Source organism: Anarrhichthys ocellatus, unplaced genomic scaffold, assembly GCF_004355925.1.
Source record: "Anarrhichthys ocellatus isolate YVR2014 unplaced genomic scaffold, GSC_Weel_1.0 scaffold26, whole genome shotgun sequence".
NCBI classification, from domain to species: Eukaryota; Metazoa; Chordata; class Actinopteri; order Perciformes; family Anarhichadidae; genus Anarrhichthys; species Anarrhichthys ocellatus.
Window position 1 is genome coordinate 5,860,185 of NW_022280056.1, and position 17,024 is coordinate 5,877,208.

Sequence of the window (17,024 nt, forward strand, 5' to 3'; positions counted from 1 at the left end):
AGAGAGAGAGAGAGAGAGAGAGAGAGAGAGAGAGAGAGAGAGAGAGACTTTTCTATATTCAGCTCATAAAAAAGATGTACACGCCAGCCTCGGGTCACCGCTGCTTAAAAAGCAAACAAGTTGATAGCTGAGTGCCGGGGGTCTGGTTTCGGTTGTGAGCCCCACACAGAGGTTCATCTTTACGCTGGCTGAGACGTTCAAACCAGAGAAAGCACACAGGAGGAGAGCAGCAGCTCAGGCTGAGGCTTCATTTCCTCTTTCTGCTGTCTGACCAGCGGCTCGGTGACGGCCTGCTGTCAGTCCTACCAGCAAGGAGAGAGGAAATACATCATATCATCATAAAGAGTTATGGTACTGCTGGAAAAGATGTGCTGATAAATACACTTCATTTTAATAGCACATTTCAACAAGCAGCACAGTTTATATGCAATGAATGGAAACAAACGCCAACATATTAAAAAAACACTACAGTTTTGCATATTCAATTTGTTCTTCATCCGTAACATTCATGAAGAGTCTGTACATTTATATTTAACTGTTTAACTAGAAATAAGGACAAGAGAGCAATTTAATGAAGTCATGCTTTTTAACAAACATATGACAAGAGTTGTGACTGTTTGACCCTCAGGAGCTTCCATACTCTGAATACTGAACTAGAACCAAGTCTGATTTAAGTTTTATATACTTTTATATGTGTATATTAAGAGGATTAGCCCTAACAACCCTTTACATTAGCTCAGCTACCGTACGCTTAGATTCCCCGATGAGGCTACAGACCTGCGGCTCGGCGACAGCGGCGCTGCCCTCATGTACTTTGGGGGAGAATAGCTGAGCGAGCGGGAATCTCTCAGCGAGTCAGCGGGAACCCTCCGAGGAACGGCGGCGGGGCTGTGAGGAAAAACACAGCGGTACAGTTCATCATGTAATACACAATCAGATAAAAGAGGACTGCTTTTCACTTGTGAACCAGCAGTACTTCCACCCCGTCATGGAGGGATCCTGGAGACGCAGCACGAGAAGGTAAAAGCTGCTGACTCATGGCCAATCAATAAGGCCAACGATGGCACAGTTACACACACCATGAGGACTCCCGATTCAAAGCGTAGCTACAATTACCGGTCAAGATGCAGTTCACATCCACGTTTGTCCAAAACGTCTACACGTCATCATTTTATCCGACTAGACATTCGTCTGAAATTGTCATAAATAGCAAATCAGTTCTTGAGTTTGACAAAAAAGTGTGTTTTGTGAGGTCACGGTGATGTTTGACCATTAAACCCTAACGAGTCATCTCTGAACCCAAGCGGACGTTTGAGCCACACCTGAAGAACCTCTCTAGACGTACGTACAAATATATGTAGACGTAAGTCAGGACGCTAGAGCCATAACCAGCTTATTAAAACTATGCTTCCATCCGGTCATTTTGTAGTTTATTTATTGACACAATATATATTGTGATATGAAAAAAATACTACAATGCTACAAAACGAAGACAGGGTTTCTAAAGGACCTCAAACATGTCTTTGTTATTTCACTGATGAGCTAATATTGCCAGACTTATTTCATACAAACGTTTACACTTTGCAGAACTCTTTGTGCATCTGGCCACATGGACGTTACTCTGATTGGATTCATGCAGCAGAAAGACGTATTTCCATGTACAGCAGGTCTCATTGAACAGAAACAAAGCTCTTACCTCTTCTTCTTACTTTCCTTTTCATTCTCCGATGAGGATGATGAAGGAGAGCTTTGAGCTTTGACCGTCTTCCTGTTAAGAAAATGCACACAGTAACAGGGTAAATATTAATAACTAGCAAGTCATTTATGATTAATCACAGCGGTGCAAACTCATCAGGGCTGGAAAAGGTGACAAAGATGCTTTTATTTATTATTATTTGATATTAAAATAAGTTTCTTTATCTAATGTTCGTGTATTTCACACCTTCCCCCATCTCCTGCTTACCCTTTTCCTTGCTCCACCTCGGAGTCTGAGCTGTCTGACGAGGAGGATGAAGAGGAGGATGAAGAAGAGGATGAGGAGGAAGAAGAAGAGCTGGAGCTGCTGCTCCTAGTGGCCTTCTTGTTGGCGCTCGCCTCCTTCCCGTTCACGGCGCTCTCACTTCTGACCGGTTGTTCTGGAGGTTGAGGAGTCGTCACCGGCGACCGCTTCCTGCTCGGACCTCGTGATGAAGACGAAGGTTTGGTTTCTGGCGGGCCGGCGGCCGGAGGAGACCTTCTGGAGGGAACATCTGGGCACCTGGAGTCGGACTGGGAGCCCCTCCGACCTGAGGGGGGGGGCATGGGAGGAGTCTCTGGAAGGACCTCGTGAGGAGGAGGAAGGACCTTTCTGCTCTCGCTCCTCTCCCTTCTCCTTCTCCTCCTCCTTCTCCTCCTCCTCCTCCTCCTCCTCCTCCTCCGGTGGTGCTTTTGTGTCTTTCCTCTCTCGCTGTGGCGAAGGAGAGGAGGAAGAGGAAGAGGAGGAGCTGGAGGAGGAAGAGGAAGAGGAGGACCTGTGTGGTGGTGGTGGGGGGACATCTTTTGGGAGGAGAGGCTCCTTTACCCTCTCTCTCTCTTGTTCCACCTCCCTCTGCCTGGTCCTCTCGTGGTCCCTTTCTCTGGCTCTCTCTCTGGAGAGGGAGCGGCTGCTCCTCCTTCGTCTCTGAGGAGAGGGAGAGCGCCGAGACCTGGAGGAGAAAAACATTGAAGACAGTTGGTTTAGATGTCTCTGATCTCCTGGGTGCCTCTTCCACGGCTCGCAACGCACTTCTCTCACCATCCAAAATACCAAAAAGCTGAAGCTGAATGTGGACCGCCCCCAACTCAAAATCTTTCTTCAACATCATCATTAGAATCATTTGAGGTGAACTATAACATAAACATGGTTTTTGTTCATAAATGTATATTTATTCAAATCATTTTTATGTTAAACACATTTATCTATTTATCGTGTTTGATTTCTTTTTGACGTTCTCAAAGCAGCTAAGTTAGATTGGAGGATATTTTAGTGTGAAGGATAACTGGTGAACAGAAACATGATTTCATCGCCAGCTGACTCTCTGTAAATACAAACGTCGGCTGCTGACTGGTTAGCTCGTGTTAGCGCTCCGTTCCCATCAAACAGTAACGTTAGCTAACTGGTAAGGTGAGGTCAGACACAATTTAAACAATAAAATAAAAATAAACAAGATAAATAATATCACAGTGCAGGAAGAGGCAAACCGCAAACTGGGCTTATCTGAAGCCTCGACCGATATATTATTAAACAATTTACAATATTACAGAGAACATAAAATCATACCTGTTGGGGGGGCTTTGCCTCCTCGGACTTCTAGACCTGGACCTGTTGCGTCTTCTTGGGCTTCTGGACCTGGCCCTACCGGCAACCCGCTCACGTTCTCTGGCTCTCTCCCTGTCTCTCTCTCTGTCTCTCTCCCTCTCTCTGTCTCTCTGCCTCTCCCTCTCTCTGTCTGACCAGGCCGGAGGAGGAGAAGGTCTCCTGGATCTGGGCGGTGGTTCCTGATACTGCCTCGGTGGAGTGCGACGTGCTGGGGAGGCGGGTTTTTTGGGCGGAGAGCGTGACCTCCTGGCTGAGGAGCTGGACCTTGCAGGCCTCCTGGACGAGGAGCTGGAACTTGCAGGCCTCCTGGACGAGGAGCTGGAACTTGCAGGCCTCCTGGCTTTGGCCTCCACCCTGGTCTTCTCCGCCTCGGCCTCAGAGGTGGAGGACCTGTTGCCGCCTCTGCAGACGTCTGCTCTGTTGGGTGGGGATGGAGGAGGACTGGGGCTGTCCATCTGTGTGGGGCTATAACGCTCCTGACCCTTTATGCTCTCTGCAGGAGCTCTTTCCTTCTCCCTTTTGTCTCCCCCTCCTCCCCCGTCTCTCTCTCTCCGAGCTCGTCGAGGCCCGTCGCCCTCAGAAGCAGAGACGGGGCTTTCTTTTCTGCCGTTGGCTAAATACCTTTCAACTGCAGCTCCAATGGCGGACGGTGCACTTTTCAAGGGGCTACTTTTTTCCACTCCTTCTGACCCATCCTTCTTGTTCTTGCCCTCATCTTCAGAGGACGAGGATGAAGAGGAAGATGAGGAGGAGGAGCTATCACTGTCACTATCGCTGCTGCTGCTGCTGCCACTGCTGCTACTACTACTACTACCACTGCTGCTGCTGCTCTCTCGTTTCTTCTCAGCCTGCTTCTCCTTGTCCTCACGTTTCTCCTTCCTCAGAGGGCTCCTTGTCTTCTCCGGCCTCTCCTTCGTTTCTGGTCTGACGCTCCCTCCTTTCTCTGCGGGTCTCGATCCATCCCGCCTACTTTCTGCAGTGGACCAGACATCCTCGTCTCTCTTCCGGCTGCCTTCTTGAGCTCGCTCTCTGTCTTGTTCCCTCTGCTTGGTCGGATGCCGGTCCTTCTCCTTGATGCTCTCGCTCTCTTTTCCTCTCCTCCTCTCGTCGTCCCTCCCTCTCTGACGTCCGTTGGTGACAGGTGAGCGGGAGGCAGGTGAGGTCTGTCCTCCATCCCTCCTCCTGTCGTGTTTCTGTTGAGGAGGAGACGCCTCTTTCTCCTGTCTCTTACCGACGTCTCTCCTGGTGTCCATTTCATTTGTCGCCCTGGAGTCTGGACCTCTCTCAGTCCAGCGCTCCCTCTCGCCACTCCTCTCTCTCCTAGCTCTCTCCTTCACAGGGGGAGGCGAGGGGGATGAGGAGTCATGTATCGTCTGTTTGTCCGGTTTATTCCTGTCTTTTTCCCGCTCAGTGTCTCTGCTCCTTTCCCTCCTAGTCTCCTGTTTGGGAGGAGAAGGAGAACGGGATGAAGAAGAGTCATGCCTGGTCCTCTGAGGAACACTCTCCTTTCCTTTGTCCCTCCTTTCTCTGCTCCTTGAACGCCTCCCTCTCTGATTTTCTCTGCTCCTTGAACGCCTCCCTCTCTCCCTCTCGTTGTCTCTGCTCCTCGATCGCCTTCCTTTCTCCATCTCTCTGCTTCGGGGGCTCCTTCCTCTCTCCTTCTCCTTTTCCATGCTCCTCGAACGCCTCCTTTTCTCCACCTCTCTGCTTCTGGAACGCCTCCCTTTCTTCCTCTCCCTGCTTTGTTCCGACGGTGGAGGTGGTGGAGGAGAAGGGGATGAAGAGTCATGTCTCCTCTTGGAGGTCTTCTCCATGTCACTCGGCCGCTCCTTTTCTCTCTCAAGATTGGGCCTCTTCTAGATGAGGGGAGATTTGTTGGTGTCATTTTATGTTCACGACAGAATGAATCAGGTTCAATCTAGTTTGAGATACTATGAGCAACAGAAGGTTTTTAAGTCTTCATTCTTACCCCGTCTCCTCCCTGATGAGGTGGTTTGCTCTCCTCGTATCCTCGTCTCCTTTCTGGTGATCTCCCCTGTCTTACTTCATCAGCGTTTCTTGCAGTTTGGTCCTGTTGACGTGATCTCAGTGGAGCTGGAGACTGGCTGTTGATACCAGCGACAACAAAGTTCAGTACGTTCAAACAAACTAGCCCAAAAATGTCTGAAGGCAACAGTGTTTATAGCTCCTCATCCTCATCTCCTCATACCTGTGAGCTGAGCTGGAGGAGGCGCTTCTGTGTCGCGCTGCCTTTGCTTTCGGAGGACTTGGACTTTGATTCTTCTTCGTTTTCTTCTTGGACTCCTGCTGCTTCTCATCTGAAGAACTTCGAGAGGATCAGAGGACACAGAACGTCACACATAATCCCGTTTATATTCAGTATGTTTGTTCTAAATGTATAACAGAAGCAGGTTTGGCGATTCTCCAATAAATACAATATTCAGGAAACATTTAGCATTTATAACAGCAGTTTTGGAGCTACAGCTTGAAGTCTCTTTCCAGTAAAACGTATTCACAGTATGAACTGTGCCAGAACGAGAACAAAGCAGCAATGCTCTGCTGGTTGCTTATGAGGAAAGACATGATTTAAAAACACCTACCTGTCGTCGTCGTCTTCTTCTGACATCTCACTGAAACACAAGATTTCCAGTCAACAATCACAGTCACACGTGAAATAATCAAATATATGCTCAGGATAGAGTGACGGAATACCGTTTCTTTTTCTTCTTTTTGGATTTCTTCTTCTCTCGTCGAGGAGACGGGGACTGACTCTCTGAGCTGCTGACAAAAAAAAAAATCATCTGTCAAGACCTTCTCTTCATTGTTGGGACGGTTTCTGCTCTCATCACCTTTATTCTCTCACCTGTCTCTGCTCTTGTTTTTCTTTTTCTTCTTCCGACTGCGCTTCTTGGGAGGAGAATCGGAATGATCTGAATCTTCCACCAACCTGAGAGAGCAAAGGCAGCAGACGTCGAGTCAGCGGCTGAAATTAGGCCGAGTGATGAGTGAACACGTCACACTCGCCGCATAACATTACTTTAAGAATATATTTTTTATATTTGCCATTCAGATATGATTTTTGGTACAGGCCAGGCATAAAGCTCTTTTTCACTGTATATTGAATGTTTGCTTTTTTTCTTTTTTCCACAAATGCTGGAAGATATTTACATTCTATTGCGCCATGTAGTCCAGCTCAGCTCCTTTGCCAGGTGGAAATGAAAAGCTGTGGGTGTGTGTGTTTGGTCCTGCTTACGTATATTTCTGCTGCCTCTCCCTCTCCAGGCGCTCCTGCTCTTTCTTCTCCTTCTCTCTCTCCTTGCGGTCGGCGTGGAAGGACGACCCGTCCACATAGTCGCTGGAGATGCCGAACGCAGCACGAAGACGGTCGTTCTTCTGCTGGTTGGCTGCAGCCAGAGCATGAGTCTCTGTGGCCCTGAGAGAAAATGAAGCACACGGCTTTGCATCACTGACATTGTGCAGTATGAACGATGCTGTCGCTACTTAATGTGGTACAGCACAACATTGGTGTTGCTGTGTCAGCCTGCAGGGTTTAATAATGACATTTTATGTTTCCTATATTTATTGTTCCCTGAAATGTCATATTTAAACAGGCTGTAACAGTATACTGTGAGGAACCAATACATAATGAAATAGTGATATTTGATCATTTTTAACAATAGATGGGTTCAACATTTTAACATTAAAATGTCTCAATATTTACATCCTGTCGTATTTGTTTCCACTAAAGACAGCTAACAAAGCATCACAGTGCAGCCAGTGATCTCTCACTAGTCACAAGAGCTTTGATTCAACCTAAATCACTGCTGTGTCTTTTTTCTTTTCTTTATAATTAGAGACCCATGAAATCTGTTTTTCTTTCACGTACGTTGGTCTGTCAGCGGTGACGGGAGCCGGCTCCTCCTTCTCCTGGAGCATCATACGGAAAGTGTTCACCTTCTCCTCGATTTCCTCAGCTGAATACCTGACCACCCCAACAGAGAGCAGCATTACATTATGTACGATATTACTTAACACAAATAAAAAGCAACAACCTTTCACTTATTCTTATTTCTCTGCCACTGTAGCGAGTTACTGTCTACTGGAGGTTCTTGTTCTACAGTATACTACAACACTTCTGTACGATCAGTACGATATGGATTAATAAATCTATCTACATCTAAATAAACCAGTCACACAGTTGTACAATACTTATGGAAAATCAGATTCATTAATCAGTAATGAAAACAGCTTACAGTGGACCTGGGTTGAAACATTATTAAACTATGCAGTCTGGATATATCATTTAGAAGAACCTACACAGATCATGGCAAGCAGCAGGGCTTCATTTATTTCACGTGTGATTAGAACTCCACTCATGTCAGTAGTCCAGAGACCTGATGCAACACAGCATCCGTCTTACCCCTGCTCCTCCATCATGTCCTGCAGCTCGGCACACTTGACCTCCAGCTGCCTCTTGCGTTGGTGCTCCAGGATGTCGGCGTTGGGCTGTCTGTTGAGCTGGCTCTCCAGCCTCTCCCGGTCCTTCTCGTCCCGCTCGCCGCCGCGCTCGTCCCGCGGCCGCTTGACTCGCAGGCTGGACAGGTTGCGCTGCACATAGCCATTCGTGCCGCTGCCCCGCGGAGTTGTCAGGCCAATCCCATTGTACATGGCTCTGTAGAACATGAAGATGGGTAATAGTATTTAGTTTACTTGATATGGACATCACAGTAGCACTAGACTTGTAACATACATTTATGCACAAGGACCAGATGCACTGTGTTTAGTATTAGTAGCGAAACACTAATTTACAACACATGTCCACAGCAGGCTATTCTAACACAGTTAAATAGTAAATAAGAAAGAAGAAACACATTCATAAAGATACATACACAAAATACAGGCGTGACTACAGTGTTTCTCTTATAGCAATGATGTAATACCTCATTTAAAAACAGTAACATTGGGGTACATTTTGTAGACAGTTCCATAGTTCGGCTCCGACAACAGAGAAGACTGATTGTCCAATTTAGATTTTGCATCATGCAACAAAGGCTCAATCATTCCTTCGTACTGAAAACAAAAGGGATTTAAATATTGTTGAATCAGCGTTATTCAGTAACAATCCCGTTTTTAGGGTGGAAGTGATCTCTGATGATGGTTCTGAGCATCGAGAAAACGGTTCATAACACGGAGGGTTTCTGAGGCCCGCATTTGTCTTCCATACAGCCACAACGATATCCAAGCTCTTATTCTAACACACGTCTTTACGTGGACACGTCTCCAGAATACAAAGTACATAAACTAAGAACCAGTATCCTTGTCATAAAGCTAGATGACGTATTTTAACTCATTATTTATGCAGTAAGCAGCACGAGCCTCCGCAGTTTTGCCATTTTAAGCATTTTATTATACTGAGGGACTTTGTATTCTAAGATGGCTGACATAAACTAACCAGCAGTGATTCCACATCATTGACATGGATGCATTTTAAGTCCCTCACTGTATGAAGGTAGCTCACAAAAACATCATCAACAGTAACGTTAAGACAGTACAACACAAATAACTGAAACACAAAACAAATACAAATACAAATCCTTCAAATGTACAAAGTGTGTCAGGTTTCTCGCAACGTATCGTAGTTACTAAAAACATTGTGGAACATATGAAACATTTGGGTGAATTTGTTTGTATCTTGTCAACTCTAAATTTACATCCATCATCATACCTTTTGTTCAAAATAAAATTGATTTTGTGGCGCAATAACACGTGCGTCAGAATAGGCCTGTAGATATATGATGACTAAGGCTGAGACTAAACTTATCAATAAAACATTAAGACTCACTGGATGAGGAGAACGTGGCTGAAACTCACTGTTCTCATTTAAGTTTGATAAGCTACACGGTGAATTGTAATGCTACACGTTTAATAAAAAAAAGGCCCAAAACCACACTTATGCGCAGCGAACAATTCCCATCTTAAGCTAGCAAGCTAACGTATTTGTTACGTACCAGCTGTTTTCTCCGGGAGCGGAGAGAAAGAAAACGGTGTCGGACGGATAATCGTCGATAAATAATATCCCGTTTAAACAGACCGTGTAATAACCGTGGAAAAGTAAAAGAAATACGGCTAAACGTTAGTTAGCTATTAGCTAACTAGCTAGCTTGGTCTGATCTCGGAACCTAAAGGGAGAACGAGATGAAAACCGGATGACGTCATACGCACGTTCAAACTGCGATGCGTTCAGGTGTCGGAGGGAAAAAAGGTTTTCATTTTAACCACATAAAAAAGAAGCGACATGGAAATAAGGACTTGGAATGAGAAATGATTATTTTTGCTTAGGAGTGGATATTGTTAATGCAAATGTTGCCACATTTGTCACTGTAATAGTTATCATAATAATACTCATTATTATTATTATTATTATTATGATAATTATAACACTCATGTTATGTATAAACATTTTGATAATAGTGATTGTCATCATCAATGATGTTATCATCATTGTTGTTAAAGAATCTATTATTGAAGGAAAAAGGACAAAAACAGAATGTTGTGTTTTTGTTGTTGGAGCTGGACTTTGCAAAACAAAGAATCGAGAGACATCTTTAAATGTAGAAGTTATTTTAAGTTCTCAGAGTAAATATTGTATTTACAAATTGTGTTTGATGACATTTTACAGTTTTTGGAGGTTAAAGTTGAAACGGGAAGAGTGTGATGTATTTGAACAAAAAACTAACAACAAACAAAAATGATGAAGTGCAACAAAAAGTGAGTCCTATATGAACTAAAGACCAACAGAAACAGACTTTAGTGGTTCTCAAGATTCCCACAGACTGTAATTTAAGAAGGTTCACCTTGTTGAGAAAGACGACCCCCTGTGGCCAATGAGAGAACTGCTATTCATTCTTGCTGATAAATATAAAGGAAGACTGAAACACAAATAATATGCTTTTACAAACATGGTTCAAGAGTCAAAACTTTTTCTAAATCAGTCCAAAATACCCTTAAGTTCATTTGTTTTGTTGCATTGTATTACAATTAAAATAGCAGACTAAGAATGCTTTAATACGGTTAATTGTCCTGTCTATTCTTTACCAGCATTGTTGTCCTTATTTTAGCTGAATGTGTTGTGTTCCATTAAATGATTTTATTATTATTATCTAAAGGTGGGATATTTATGGAAGCCCATTTCCGCCAGCCAAAAAATAAATAAAAAGGTAACAAAAAAAATAATAAAATCCACCCCCCGAAAAAAACAAAAGATTTACATTTTTTTTTGTTGGCGGAAAAAAGAGAAGAAGAAAAAAAATTGATGATTATTTATTTTATTTTTTTAACTTTTTTTCTGGCAGCAAAATAAAAAATAAAAAAAAAAGTTCCAGTTGCTGTTTATTGAAGGTCGTCACCTCAGCCATATTGGTTTTATTCTTTATACTCCAGAGCTGCTTCTTGCTTAAAATTCTATTCAAGGGTGTGTTTGCTCAGTACAATCCATGTGAAACATCAAGCAATTTAAGTATTTCATCTGTTGTAAAGCCACGTTTAAAGAAGTCTTCAATGTACTCACAATCCATTTATATGTCAAATATAGGGTAACCTATGAAGAGCTGCTTCTGTGACTCATCATTTAGCCTTTCTATAGCAACTGGAAACATCTAGTCAGTGTTATGGTTACAGATGGATGCACCAAAACACCAAAAGTGTTGGTGCATTATTTATTTTATTTTTTATGCTGGTGGAAAAAAAGCAAAAACTTTTTACTTTTTTCCGCCAGCATAAAAAAAATAATAATAATAATTTTTCTTTTTTTTTTTGTGACCTTTTTTTTTTTTTGCTGGCAGAAATGGGCTTCCATAGGTAATACTGCCGTAGAGAAACATGTACCATCTAAATAAACCCTGCTATCCATAAGGTGCATCGAGAATGGAACACCTCACTTCCGCTTCGCATAAAGAAACACACACACACACACAGAACTACATTTCCCAGAATGCCCGGCGGCTGATTTTGACGCAAATTCGGACATAAATACATCCTGCTTATAATACAACCGTTAGTGACGCTGAAGCCAGTAAAGGAGGCGTGCTGTGCTGCTGCTCTGCGGGGCCGTTTATCTGGTGAAGAACACAACGAAGTCCACGATATAAACCGAACCGACGCAGACGATGGCTGAAGGCGACAACAAAAGCGCGAATATGCTCGTGAGTATTAAATAACCGCATTTTTAAGGGTGTGTTTTGTAACAGTAACGTTAGCATTGACTAGCTAACGTCAGCTAACGCTAGGTTAGCTTTGTCAGCTAGCCAGTTAGCTTAGCTAGTTTAATACGCCACTTGGCTCCAGAAGATTGGTTCCTCTTTGTAGCCGTTGCTAACGATAGCAGATGCTAACGCAGGTTTTAAAACTCCCAAAATCGAGTGCTGACGTATCTAGTTAGATGAAACGTGTGGTTGTCGTTGGCCATTTCCTTTTTTTAGTGTCGTGGAGGCACAGACTGCACAGTCATATCAGTAGAATCCCGTTATCAATGCCTTGCTTATCGACAAAGGCACCCACACCCTCCACTTGGGACATTCATTTCATTTAGAACACATTGTTACAAAGCACCTAAAACCTAAGAACAGACCGAAGTACAGCATAATTAAACTATTATCAAGGGTGAGAATTTAATTAATTTAAAAGACTTGAACTCATGCTTTGAATTATAAATGTTAGCGCCAATGCAAATTCGTCTTAAATTACCATTTCTTAATAAAGACTACAAGGTGAATTAGTTAAATAGAGTTAATATTGCAAAGGAATGATTTCACATCCAGACTCAAAGTTGCTCGAAAGAAGCTGCCGTCCTTGGCTTCTCTAGATATTTCCCTGTTCACTCTGATATTATAGATTTTATTATCAGTCGTGTGGATGTTGGTTTAGTAACGTGTATACTTGTGTGTTCAGGCTCAGGAGACGGCCCATCTGGAGGAGCAGCTGCAGGGCTGGGGTGAGGTGATCCTGGCCGGGGATCGCGTCCTTCGCTGGGAGAAGCCCTGGTTCCCTGGAGCCCTGATTGGTGCCACCACCCTGCTCTTCATGTGAGCCCACTGCGTCACAGGGTTACACACATAGCTGTCATTGCCCCCCCCCCCAGCGAGACATATCTGTAACAAGTATCTACATTAACTGAGCTGCTCTGGTTCAGAGTCCTAAAACACATTTCAAAGGTCATGTGAGTGTTTCCGCATTTACAACACAAAGCCAGAAGAAGTAACCATGTAGATCAGAATTATTTCAATGAGCTTATGTGTAACATTCTTTTGTCAGAGTAATGCTTGAGTATTATTCTAGCAGTAGAATTCAGACTAGAACACTGCACTGCTTTCTGTTAGTTCCTGGGGGCCTTTTTGCTAACCCAATGCATTCCTCTTTAATGTTACCCGAATGCACCACCCTCCTCTAGCTCTGGTTCACAGTCTAATAAGCATTTATTGCATTTTCTTTGCAGATTTTTATTTAAAATATTGCAGCTCCAGCACACATGTGCATGAATCTCTTAATCACAACAAGCGGCTACATTGAAACAGGAGAAGATAATGTGAACAACACACTTCTGCAAGAAGCTCTTAGTTTGCATTTTAAATGAGACGGGTTCCTGACCTCGACTGGCGGCTCTGTCTTCCTCCGCCAGGCTGATTTACTACCTGGATCCGTCGGTGCTGACTGGGCTGTCCTGCGCCGTCATGCTGCTCTGCCTAGCAGACTACCTGGTGCCCACCCTCGCACCCAGGGTCTTCGGCTCCAATAAGTGGTGAGAGGATGAAAATTAAATGGGTTTTCAATTAGACCCAAAAATTGTGTTTATTTCATAAATCTAAAAATATTTTCCCTGTTTTGTGCTAGTTATGGATTTTCTTTTTGTATTGCACCTGAATATCAACACGAACCCTTCCTACACCTGATTGGACAAATGTGACACTCGCTGGCATGTTATTGTTCTTTGTGAACATCCTGGCAGCTGTCCACTGAATACTCCTGAGGAGTAAAATGGGCCAAACATGTTGCTTGTGCAATAGTTCATAGACATCTCAATAACTCATTCTTCTGTTTGCTTTCTTGTTGGTAGCCAGGGACTAAACCAATAACAGTGATATTACATTGGAACCAAAGCAGTTGGGAGATTTTCTGGCTTGCTGTGCTGAACCGAAGAGCCTCTTGACTTTTAAGGGGAAAGGAGTTCTCTCTTTTTTGCCTAATAAGTACGGTGTCCAACCGCTTCATGGAGCTTTGACATTACACACTGAGCACTGAGCAGCTCCTTCTCTCAGCTGTGTGTGTTTGATGGTGACAACCAGACACCCAGCACAGGATAGAGTGACGGCCTGCAGTTGGCACAGTGTGTTGGACGTCTGTCCTCCACCGGACGCCTCCAGCGTCTCAATATATAACTCTGCATCAGCAGGCCATGACCCGGACATTCCACAGGCTGTTGGGTCAGATTAGTACCGACTGTTTTTAAAGACAAATGGTTCTCATGGTGTCACTTTGCATTTAGAGGTTTCTAAGTGGGGTTAACGGCACCAGCCTTCTGTCGTGGCTTATCTATGGAGGACTAATGAGTCGCACGCCTGGGTTTCAAAGGGCAGCTTTATATTTCTAGATGTAGGCCAGCAATGAGTGGCTATTTATCTGTGGATCTGCTCCAGATTCTCTGAGAACATGCCGTGTCGCTCCGGCTGCTGCTGAAGCTGCAGCAGAGTCAGCCAGATAGCAGACGTGTGTCGGTGAGGCCGGTTTAACGGGGCTATCGCAGTCTGTCTGGCTCCCTGACAACAAGGACCGAAATAGGGGACGATGGCTAAGCGGAAAATAAAGGCCACTTTTCCTAGCGGCGTCCTCCAGTCGGGTCCTTCAGTGTTGAATCCTTGTAGTCTCACATCACTGTAACAGGCACAGGATGTTTCCTGGCCTGGCTGCAGTTCAATCTCTAGTGAAATGGGGGAAAAATGCACATAAAGTTCCAACCCTGAACTCCAAAATAAGCAGTTTAATATAATAAAAGAATAACTTTCACTTTTGAGGAGTCGGGGTGATTGTTTTTGCTTGAAGAGACGTTTGTTATTTAATTTTCTGTTCTCTAAAGTAGATTACACGTAGTGAGCAGTCATTAAACCTCGGAGTTCTTTTCTTTATCGGGTTATAAAGGTTCTAGCTCTACAGTCATGAATAACGCAACACTTGCTTGTCAAAGAGCTACGAGCTGTCATGATGTGACAAACCACAGTGAACTTATCTGCTTCCTCCTGATGAACAGATTAAGAGGTCTTGTTGGTTTCGTTTTGTTTGCTTTAACTGAACAAAGCCTCCACCAGGAACCAGTCAGTTTAGTGTTTTTGTTCACGACCTCTCCTCCTGAACAGGACCACCGAGCAGCAGCAGCGCTTCCATGAGATCTGCGGTAACCTGGTGAAGACTCAGCGTCGCATCGTGGGCTGGTGGAAGCGTCTCTGCACTCTCAAGGAGGAGAAGCCCAAAATGGTAGATGACAAAATACAAGTTTAATCACATGCTTATCTCAGCCACACAGAAGCTGAATGTGTCACAAAATGTTGTCTCTAACACGCTGTAGACGTCAGCCTGCAGTGCTGCATGCTGCAGTAAATGGAGCCTTCAATCTGTTGGTTACAGTAAGATGTCTCTGTGCTCCAGATAAAACATCCTCAGCTGACTTGGCTTTGCTGCTCCACTTAGACCTCAAACTGGGTTACAGGCTGTGATAACCGGGTTTTTCCACAGCGTGCTTTAACACCGTTAGACACACTGTTAAATCACATTGCTTTCATTCAATAACCGCTTTGTTGTCGTCAAAAATGGCCGCGTATGTTCTGCTGATTTAAAAAAGACATCGAGTTATATTTCAGCTCATGTGAGGAGTGGTTCTGCTCTTTGTAACCGGACCTCCCTGCTCTCCACAGTACTTTGCCTCAGTGATCAGCAGCTTGCTGGCGGTGGCCTGGATCGGACAGCAGGTGCACAACCTGTTCCTCACCTACCTGATAGGTGAGTATACCACAACATGCAGTAATTGTACTGTGCGAGTCCTCCTGAGTCAGCGTTCTCTGGATCGTCGTTATGAATGTGAATGATGGAATGACGAAGAGCTTCTGTCAAAGCAGAGGCGTTAGTCTTTGACAGGTGAGGAGCTAGAACAGTGTTCAACTACAATGTATTCCATCGTCTCTATTGAACATTTGAGAAGGAAAGGGTTAAATAAAAATAACTGGTTTTATATTTGAAGTCCTCAGATTATTATGTAATGAATGAGAAACGAAGTCCGTTGGTATGAGAGGCTTATCTGGAAAAGGAAGCTTTGATCACCCAAAGTCAGGAACTGCGTTTTGATCTTCTTCAGCTGCGTGTCCCTCAGTGGCTGCTGTGGTGCACTAGACACCTAAAACAGGAAGTCCGTTGTTTTTGGCAGCAGTTTCAAAATGACGTTGCTGGTCATCATTCTGCAGGTGAAGGGATTTTTAATGGCCGCTGTTGTCTCATGCATGTTGTAACTCTGTTTCCCCGTCACTTATCCTGTCAGTCTTTACTGTAGATTAAGATCAGAAAGGGAGGAAACTTGAAATGAGTGTCTCTGGGGACCAGCCCTCCCGTCGGCTGCACAGCGGTGCCTCAGGTGAATGTCAGTTGGTGGATCGGCAGCTCTGTAAGGCTGCAGGAGCCGATCATCACTTGCATAAGCTGAAACATCGACGATTCATCCGACTGTGAAACAACAAAGCAAGTTGCTCTTGAGGCCTTCTGTTGGGCCAAGGAGGTACCAAGTGGTTAGATTACGTAAATAACAAATGAATGGTAATTTACAAAGCTAGTTATTTCTATATCTAAATGAATTCCTATAGTTTCAGTGACCGGTTACGTTTTGAATATCACGTCATCAGAGACGAGCGTGTTTTCACTGTTTGCTCGCTCACGTTCCCTCGGATGCAGTGACGCACAACTGTTTTATTAAACATGACCCTGAATACATTAAATATGGATTCATAACAGCAGGTAGTGATGGTGAGAGCAAGCAGAATATGTATTCTGGTCATTGCAGCTGACTGGCCCAGTTTATTTTCTATCTCTTTTGTAATGTCTCATTTATTTTAGAAGGTGGTCCTGACTTTTTTTTTTTTAACAATCAGATGTTGCAAAGCCCCCCTGTTGTGTGATCTATGATCTCAGTGTCACCAACCACTACCTGCTCTGGGATCAAATGTGATCAAAGCGAATTTACTATTTGAATTGATACTTTGGTAATTACAGCTTTAAAATGTTCTTATTGGAACTATCTACTGTTTGAGTTTGTTTACCAGCCATCTAATCGGGTCAATACAATAACATGACATGTACCCGACCGAGTGTACCTTTTTAAATAAATGGCCTTGTGGTCGGACCACATGGTTTAAAAACCCAACGTTTGTTTCTTCTTGTGCAGTGAGCTTCCTGCTGCTGTTGCCGGGCCTCAACCAGCATGGCGTCATCACGAAGTACGCCTCCATGGCCAAGAGGGAGATCAACAAACTGCTCAAACAGAAGGAGAAGAAGAACGAGTAGACGGACGTGTGGAGCTGAGTCTCTGACCAGACCAACTATGACAGAAAATGGAAGGTGGAAGGAAGTTGTTTGAAAAAAAGAGGGGGGGGGGGGGGGG

The 17,024-nt window shown here is 44.2% G+C and overlaps 2 protein-coding genes across 2 annotated transcripts; one reads left to right on the forward strand and one right to left on the reverse strand.

Moving 5' to 3' along the window:
* Nucleotides 1-6: 6 nt before the first annotated feature.
* On the reverse strand, nt 7-9,545 carry srrm2 (serine/arginine repetitive matrix 2). The gene is made up of 15 exons (XM_031862444.1): nt 9,346-9,545; nt 7,758-8,009; nt 7,224-7,319; nt 6,591-6,770; nt 6,201-6,284; nt 6,050-6,115; nt 5,938-5,967; nt 5,547-5,663; nt 5,307-5,442; nt 3,299-5,193; nt 2,426-2,684; nt 1,964-2,322; nt 1,697-1,768; nt 778-888; nt 7-302 (listed from the first exon to the last, which is right to left on the reverse strand). Exons 2-15 carry the CDS (start codon nt 8,003-8,005, stop codon nt 248-250), a joined length of 3,708 nt encoding a protein of 1,235 aa, XP_031718304.1. The 5' UTR covers nt 8,006-8,009; nt 9,346-9,545; the 3' UTR covers nt 7-247.
* Nucleotides 9,546-11,384: 1,839 nt separating this feature from the next.
* Nucleotides 11,385-17,018, forward strand: arl6ip1 (ARL6 interacting reticulophagy regulator 1). Its single transcript, XM_031862076.1, has 6 exons — nt 11,385-11,538; nt 12,284-12,417; nt 13,011-13,130; nt 14,740-14,857; nt 15,295-15,379; nt 16,809-17,018. Exons 1-6 carry the CDS (start codon nt 11,503-11,505, stop codon nt 16,925-16,927), a joined length of 612 nt encoding a protein of 203 aa, XP_031717936.1. The 5' UTR covers nt 11,385-11,502; the 3' UTR covers nt 16,928-17,018.
* The last annotated feature ends 6 nt before the right edge of the window (nt 17,019-17,024 follow it).